The following is a 9,132-nucleotide window of genomic DNA, read 5'->3' as shown; positions in this document are numbered from 1 at the left end:
TAATTAATTATTATTGATTTATTATTCCATCTTGGAAATTATGATTTTTGTCTAATGTGGTTACAATTCATTTTCTTAGTTTGACAAATTAGTTTTTTTAGTATTGGTTTGGGCAATTTTTGTTAATAATGGAAAAGTTAAGATTTTTTAGAGTTTAGATAATTTGTTATGATGGTTAAAAATTTAGAATTTTGATTGGCATTATTTTTGTTCTCAATTAGGAAATTCATAATTTCTCTTAGTTTAGTTTTAATTTATCTTTTAGTTTAGATGTTATTAAAATTCTGTTTATTAGTTCAATTGATTCCATGTCACATCTTTTCATATCTAAAGGTTGTTAAATTTAATTCATGATTCATTCTTTTAGTTTATTAGTTTTAGAATTTAAGTTGGTTAATTTATTTCATCCCGCGTTGATATATTCATGTTTTAAAATAAATAAAGAAAAAAAAATTTATTTTAGTTTTGATTGATCCTGCTTTAGTCGATATTCTTTAGAGTTTCAATTAATTCGATTGGTTTCATATTGTTTAATTTATGTTAAGATTTTTTAATTCCATTTTTCTATTAATTCTATGCTTTCGAATTGTAGGCTATTAGTTTAATCTATCCCCATGTTGTCATTTTGTGTTTAAAAATAGTTCATTTTATTTTTTTGATTAATTTTATTTATTTTATGTGTTTGTTTTTTTATTTTTTTTATTATTCATTTGTTTAGTTAGTCGATTAAATTTATGACTCCAAATCGTCAATATTAGTTGATACATATCGTTGTACTATTTTAAAGGTCACATAATATTTAGTGCTTGATTAAGTTTATCTTAAGATTAAATGTTGTTAAAGTTTCAGTGCTTGTAAGATCTAAGGTTTTGGTTTATCACTTTGGTCATCCTTTGTCAAATTCAATTTTCGGAGGCTATCGGAAAATAATGAAGATTGGCCTCCAATCTCACCACTTCAATTTTCTCGGTTGTCAAAAATTCTACATTGTGATTTTGTTCTCTTTTGTTTTGCTTGGTATTTGATTCATACGTTTTATTGTTTCCAAATTAATTTCTTTCATTTTTAAAACATAACACTGTTCTCAAAAAATCCCTTTAAAAATCCATTTCAAAAATTCATTTAGAATTCTTAGAATCAAAATCTCATTCCCTTTAGAAATCCATTTCAAAAATTCATTTAGAGTTCTTAGAATCAAAATCTCATTTTCTTAAATAATGTGCAACCATGTTTTGATCGGTTCACATCTTTCAAATAAAATTACAGTTTTGAATAAAACACGAATCAAAGCTTGTGTCCCAAATAAATGGGATAATTCTAAGCTAAATTCGTGTATATCGATTGGGGAATTGGTGAAACCCCTACATAAGAAAATCTTTTCAAAATTTATTTTTGTTGCCACATTTGACACTTGTTGAAATCATGTCTATCTATTTTTTTTAGGAATTATATATAAGATGTATGTGATAATTGATGATTCTGTATACTTTGATCACTTTTGCTATGCTAATTAGATAACGAGCATGCTAGGATTTCTATATTTTATTATTTATTATCTAACCCCTTACAACTTGAGGAATTACGTTACAAATTATCTATGCTATCCAGGTATGTCCTTTATCACCTACTTTCTGAATTCTGTGAATATGCTTGTCATTGTGAAATAATGCTTTTGTCTAATAATGCTTGAGTGTTCTGATATACATGTTTCATTGTTTGATTATTTCTAATAAAACACATGCTTGGTGATATATTGTTTAAATTAACCATCGATGTTTTATGATAACGCTTGAGAAGCGGTCCTGGTACGCATCCTAACCTTCCTTTATCATGATTTGATCTTATTAGGCATGCAATATTTGAAATCACCTAGCCTACTTAGGTACCTATAATTAACTGATTAATGGCCACACTTCCCTTAACTTTGTCAGTAGAGACCTTTATAGGGCTTAGAGGGGTGCTACCTTTTAAAGGTACCTTCCCAATAGGTAACCTGATCCCCGGATCTGGACTCGGGTTTTTCAAAGACATGCCTTTTTTCCAAAAATTATGGAGTCATTTTTTAGGGTTTTTCTTTCTTGTTTTATTTTCCCTTTAAAATAAAAATAAAATAAGTGGCGACTCCAACTTTTTTTTCAAAAATCAATTTTTCACTAAGTAAAAAGAGAGTCTCGCCGATCGAGTGGGGGCGCACGTGAAAAATGCGGATCCACACCCTAGCTCCAACTTTTTCTCTAACCCTACTCTACTTCCCTTTGCTCTGTTTTTTTTTTTCCTCCCTTTTTTCACCCTCTCCCAACTACTCTATTGCTCCCCGTTCAACAAAAAAGTCTCTCCCTCAACCAACACCATGGCAAAGTGGTCATGCCTTTGCCACACGTTTCATGCAACTTTGAACACTTGTGGAGGCTGTTCCCCACTCCTCCAAATGAAAACAAAAAAAACCAGCTCCTCCCAGTCCAAAGAGGGGTTTACAAGTGGGTTCCACAAATTTTTTTTGTAATATTAATTTTTATTTTTATTTTCATGTTGTTTAGAAAATTTTGCAAACATCAAATTTATGTTTTCATTTTTTTGAACTTGATTTCCACAAAATAAAAATGAAAAAAAAATGTATAATTTAAATTAATTAAAAGGTTATATATTTTCAATTTATTTGATGTTATATAAAAAGTAAAATAAATTTGAAAAAATATATAAAAATAATTTATTGACTTTAAATCATTTTTCTTTCCTTGATTTTTTTTTTAAAAAAATTTCCCTCGCATTTTTTTAGAATGAAACATAACCTTAATTATTTGAAACCAAGTAATCGATGAATTTGTCTGAAGGAATTTTTTGTTCCTATCAAAAATAATTTTAAAATTATCATACTTTCGGATTTCACATAAACTTGTCGTTTTGCCAATGTCGTGAAGATATGTTCTCATGCAAAAGGACATTTATTTATGAATACTAGGAAAGATGACAACATAGTGGTAAATATTTTAAAAATGAACAAATATTAAATTATTCAAAGAAAAAGTCCATATGGATGCATATTTATGTATGGTTATTTTATTAGAAATTTAGAAATGATATGTCTGGCTGCATTTTTATTCTTTTTTTGAAGTTTTTTTTTCAAAAATTAAAATTTTAAGAATAATAATTTAAAAAACCATTTCAATTTTTATTTTTAAAATTTGATGATAAAAACTATAAAAAATAAAAGTGCCAAATTTTTTTTAATATCACAAATTTTTTTTAAAAAAATTTAAAATGAGAATAGCAGGTATTTTCAAAGAATGATTTTTAATTTCTTTCAATTATTTTTGAAGGATTGTTTTAAAAAATAATTATACGAATATAAAAAATAATTAAAAATAAATTACTATAAATAAAAATTATTTTTAAATATATTTAAAAATATAGGAAATAATTAACAAACATTTTAAATTCTTTTTTTTGTTTTATAAAATATTAGAGAACAATTTTTAAAAATTATTTTTAAAAACACTTCCCAAACAAATCCTAACACCTTATGTTTTTCCTTATATTTTAGTTTTCTCACCAAATTCAACTCCTCTTTACCTCCTAATTAACATTGTGCTTAATTTCCATATCGACGTTGTAAAATTATTGAAAATCACTAAAAAACTTTATCCAAAAATCATAAAAAATTAAATTTGGATTTTAGTAATCATCAAATATGTTTTTGCCTTTTGCTTTCAAAAGTGAGGAATGATATTAGAACTAGAAAACATCTTTAATATTCATAAACATTAAAAACATGATTGAAAAAATATTTATGATTTTATTTTTTAAAATAGTAAACATAGCAAATCCCATTTATCTCATAATCAAAAAATTGAAATCAACATTTCACTTTGGTGATGTATGAAACTTTGCCTTTATCTATTATCTCAAAACAAGTTCGATATTTATTGAATTTAAAGTTTAGAATTGAGGCTTCGATCTTTCTAATTCAGTCAAAATAAAACAATCTATAATTGAAATGAATATTATATTAAAAAAATTGTAAATTTGCTAATTATTACTTGCTTAAATTAATTAGGTTAATAAAATTGTTGAAAATATTAAAATTTGACCTAGTTGAGGTAGGGGACTCAAGTTAAATGACTCATTAAATTATAAAATTAAGTGTTAAATATATTTTACCTTCTTAATCTTTAGCATGTTTTACACTTTGCTCTGCATATTAAAAAATTAACATTTTGGTCTTCAAATTTATTATAATGTAAAACTTTACCTTTGAAATTTATTAAAAAGTCAATAAATAGTTCGTTAAATAAAGAAACAATGTTAAAATGTAAATAAAAATGATTGAGATGTGAAGAAAAATATTTATTATGAGTTTGAAACCGCCACAGTTTGCAACTACATGCAAAAATCAAGAACATTTCTCTAAAATAAAAAATAAAAATTGATAATTACTATATTTTAAAAAATTTGGGAAATTTCACTTTGAGACTATTAATTTAAAGTTGGTTTTACCCAATTTCATACTAGTGTCAAAACCAAAGTATGAAAAAGATAAATCTCTTTTGTAATTTTATGAAGAGTTTATAATTTGGGGCAAAGTGTTAGTATTTAATAAGTTTAGGGGGTAAAATATCAGGTTTTGAATGTGAGATGGTAAAGCGTAAAACATGTCAAAGGTTGAGTGAGACGTAGGAGAAAATTCATTAATTTTTTTTTTGGTTATTAATGTAATTTTTAGAGTGTTTTTTTAAATCATAATTGTAGTTTTTTCCATTATTTTTTACCATAAAAGATAATTTAATTACTTGTTAGATCCACTATATGATACTCGCATGTTCTTAGTTAAGGTACCCATTTTTAAGTCGTCATTAAAAAATCAATTTTGATTTTTTTTTTAAATTAAATTGTGTTCTTCTCGAAAAAAATATTTAATTAAACCATAATTTAGAACTTAATTCAAATTTAATTTAATAACACTACAAATAAAAAGGTAGAAAAAAAATTAGAATCTAAAACCATCTTGTCCCGAGGACTTATAAGTTCAAGAATAATTCCAACTCTTCAATTATTTTCAATGACCTCAATTTTCTCACTAAGAAAGTTCAAGAATAGTTCCAACCCTTCAATCCCTTTCGATGATCTTAATTTTTTTTAATAACATTTGAGATGTCTTCTTCAATGGATTAAGACAATTGAAGAGTGTTATAGAGTTTCCGTGGCTTGTTCATCTATGCATGTATCTCTACATCACATGAAAAATTCTATCTAGACATTTTCTTCTTTCACTTCGGATTTAGACAATTGAAGAGTGTCAGAGTTTCCGTGGCTTGGCTTGCTCGTCTATGCATGATGGGTATATTGATAACTTGGAAAGTAACGAAGAAAAAAAAAATTGTTAAGAAAAATAGTTTTTTCATGTTTAGTTTTACTATAAAATGTGAAAGAATTAAATATAATTAAAATTAGTTAAATATTTATACATTTAAAAAATTGTTTAATATTTATATAATAGAGAAAAGTAAAACAAATTTGAAAAAATATATAAAAATAATTTATTAAATTTGAATAATTTTTTATTTTTCTCTACTTTTTCTTTTCTTACGTTTTTTTGCTATGTTTGGTTTATCGAAAGTACTAAGAAAAGAAAAAAATGTTAAGAAAAAATGATTTTTTCATATTTGGTTTCACAATAAAAAAATATAAAAAAGAATAAATATAATTAAATTTTTCAAAAATTTACATATTTTTAAATTATTTAATTTTTACATAATAAAGGGAAATAAGTAAAATAAGTTTAAAAAAATATATAAAAAATAATTTATTGAAGTTAGAATTATTTTTTATTTTCCTTTACCTTTTTTTTCCTTATACTTTTCCTCTCTATTTCCTTTCTCTCATATTTTCCCTTAAATTTTCTAGAAACCAAACATAACCAAATTCCTCTTTATTTTCTTTCTATCACATTCCCTCAAATTTTTCGTAACCAAATTTCATTTTGGTTGATGATACCTAAAAAAGGGTCATGGGCAAGGTCTCCATGCAAGTTGGCCTGCAAATATTAATATAAGCAATGTTTGTCACAAATGTATAGAATGTATAGAATATTGGGAAGAAAGAGACATTGATATTATATTATATATGATTATATATATACCCTAGTCATACAAGATGGACACATGATAAAATTTTGGAGAAAAAGTCAAGGAGACTGATAAATTATGTGATTAATTGATAAAATATACTATCACAAAACTAATAAAGTATGCTTTTAATTCTGACTTCTTCCTTTCTAATATTTTTCTATAGTGTTTTCTTTTAAAAAGTGAAACACAAGTTTAAGGTAACCACACGTGTGTATACTAAATTTGATGCATATTAAATTGAAACCATTTTTTTTTATGTAACATAAGAAGCTTCACAATTTTCCTTTAAACTATGTTTGAATCTCGAAAAGTTTGAAGGAAAATGCAACATAAAAAAAAATGTAGAGAAAAAGTAGAAAAAATGAAAAATAAGAAATAGATTTAGACTATGTTTGGTTTCTGAAAAATTTGAGGAAAAATGTAAGTGAAAGAAAATATAAAAGAAAAATAAAAGGAAAGAAAAAGTAAAAAAAAAAAAAATCGATAAATTATTTTTATTTGTTACTTGAAACACATTTTACTTATTTTAATTCATCCATATAAAAATAAAATAATTTAAAAATATATAATTTTTCAATTAGTTTTAATTATATTTGATTTTTTTAATTTTTTCATAGAACAATTAAATATATATATATATATATATATATATATATATATATAATTATTTTTCTTTATATATTTTTTTCTTAGTATTTTTGGTGAACCAAACATTATGGAAATATTTGCACTATTAGAGAAAGAAATAAAAGAGTTATACATCTCTTGCTAAAGAAGAACTACTAGTTCTTTATCTCGTTTATTGATGAGCAATAACGACTAGCTCTTAAAGGTTCACAAACTTGAAAATTTAATTTGCATTTGCATTTGCATTTTTCATTTTCAGAAGATAAGTTGTGGTGACCGAAGCAATGCCTTCCAGTGGTTTGCAAGTGACCATTGAAGCATTGGAAGCTGCTTCTTCCTTCACGTCGTACTCGATCTTTAATTTGATGACACATGAATCCTTGTCTTTTTCCACAATCTCGAAGCAAACTCGATACAAAGTAAATCCCAAGTCCAGAAATCCTCCTTCAACTACCTCAGTCTCTTTGATGCGCTTCTCGTTGTCAATCTTTGTGAATTTCTCCTTGTAAATCATAGGTCCTTGCGCCCCTTATTCATCAAAATAAAACAATCTATCACTTGAATAGAAAGTATCAACTCTAGAAGAAAAATTAGGCTAAAAATAATAAAAAATAAAAATAGTACCAGGGGGTGGGGCCAGCGTGAGTTCAAGAACAGTGCCAACTCCTCCATCACCTTCAACCAGCTCAACTTTCTCAAGCATAGGAGAGAGGCCTTCTTGGACAACCTTGGCCAGTTGAAGGGTGCTATAGAGCTCCCAGGCATCGCCGGCCGGCACGTCGACCTCCACATCATATGAAACTTGGCCAAACATCTTCTTCTTCAGCTCACTTCTCTGTGGTTACAGACCTATGAAGATGGTGTTTAGGGTTTGGTGGTTGTGTTGTTATAAAGTGAAGAACCCTAGCCCCTCTTCATTGACTGTTAGATAGATAATAACAAGGGCATTGTGAATGAGGACAAGGTTTCTTTCCCAAGGATCTGAGGAAAAACTGGCCTGCCAATATTCCAAAGTTAATGGGCCTTGTCAATATTGGAAAATTTGGAATTAAAAAAAAAAAAAGGACTTGAATGATGTGAAGTTAATGGAATATGCTGTTGCAAAGCCAAGAATACATGCATGATTTTTTTTTTTAATATATATATTTTTCTATATAATAATTAATTAAGTTGTTTTAGGTTTCTTAATTTATTAATAAAATTACTAGGGGCTTGCAAGTGGTAGTTTTCCTAGCAATAGAAGATGTAGGAGAATAGAAATAATTATAGCTCTCAATTGCATAATTGAATTTATGTCTTAAAACTATATTTTTAAAAATTATTATTAAAAAAAAGAATAATTATAATATAAGTTTAAGTCTCTCTATTTTTTAAAAACCCATACTTTTATGCTGTATTTGGTTATGGGAAAAATGAGGGGAAAAAAAATAGAAAGGAAATGTGAAGAAAAATAAAAAATATATTTAAAGTAAATAAATTATTTTTATATATTTCTTCTAATTAAATTTAGTTATTTTTCTCTTTATAAAAAGATTAAATATTTTAAAATATATAAAATTTTAATTATATTTAAATTTTTGTATTTTTATAATGAAATTAAATATAAAAAACATTTTTCTTAATATTTTTTTCCAGGAACAAAATATATTATTATATTTCAAATAAACCCTAAATCATTTTTCTTTTTCTTATCTCATTATCTCACATTGGTTTTTTTTTTTTTTCAATTATGAAGCCAAACCAATAAGTTATCAACTGACTTTCTTTTTCTTCATATAATCGATCTCTGTATCTTTATGGAAGGTGGACCAACAAAAGGGCCAAGGAATGTAGCTTTCAAGGGGTGGATGGGTGGTGGAGAGATATTCAAGATAATGAATGGTCTGTATGATGAGAATAGAATTATGGTGTTGTTTGGGAATCTTTCCTTAAATAGTTTTTCAAAATCAATTATTGCATATAATTTTTTTAAAAATAGTTTTTAGTTATTATGAAGACTATAACTCCTTTGAAGAAGTCAAACATCAGAAACAATTTTTTCAACCTACTCTCCAAGGAGGTACTGATATTCTTATATGCAATGCAAAAAGTATTTTTGCATACTCTTTATATTTCTAATTGTATTTCCTAGAAAACTATAAAAAAAATAATTAAAATACCTTAAATTATTCTAAAAAGTCACTTGTTTCCAAATTAAGAGGGTCTTTGCTAAATTAACTCAATAACTTAAAAGTGACTTAATAACTTAATATAAATTATTAAGTAAATTAAATATATTTGGTTAAAAAAAAACTTAATATTACAACTAAAAGTTAAAAATGACTTTAGGTATTAAGTCAAAATAGTTAACTTACTCTTCATCTTTTTATTTTTATTTTTT

The 9,132-nt window shown here is 25.6% G+C and overlaps 1 protein-coding gene across 1 annotated transcript; it reads right to left on the bottom strand.

Annotated features, from left to right (window-relative positions):
- Nucleotides 1–6,838: 6,838 nt before the first annotated feature.
- On the bottom strand, nucleotides 6,839–7,612 carry LOC117934166 (S-norcoclaurine synthase 2-like). The gene is made up of 2 exons (XM_034855802.1): nucleotides 7,377–7,612; nucleotides 6,839–7,280 (listed from the first exon to the last, which is right to left on the bottom strand). The coding sequence occupies exons 1-2, from the start codon at nucleotides 7,564–7,566 to the stop codon at nucleotides 6,976–6,978; spliced, it is 495 nt and encodes a 164-aa protein (XP_034711693.1). The 5' UTR covers nucleotides 7,567–7,612; the 3' UTR covers nucleotides 6,839–6,975.
- Nucleotides 7,613–9,132: the final 1,520 nt, after the last annotated feature.

This window comes from Vitis riparia, chromosome 16 (assembly GCF_004353265.1).
Source record: "Vitis riparia cultivar Riparia Gloire de Montpellier isolate 1030 chromosome 16, EGFV_Vit.rip_1.0, whole genome shotgun sequence".
Taxonomy (NCBI): domain Eukaryota; kingdom Viridiplantae; phylum Streptophyta; class Magnoliopsida; order Vitales; family Vitaceae; genus Vitis; species Vitis riparia.
The sequence above is the reverse complement of the archived record's forward strand: the minus strand, read 5'-3'. Positions and strand labels throughout refer to the sequence as shown.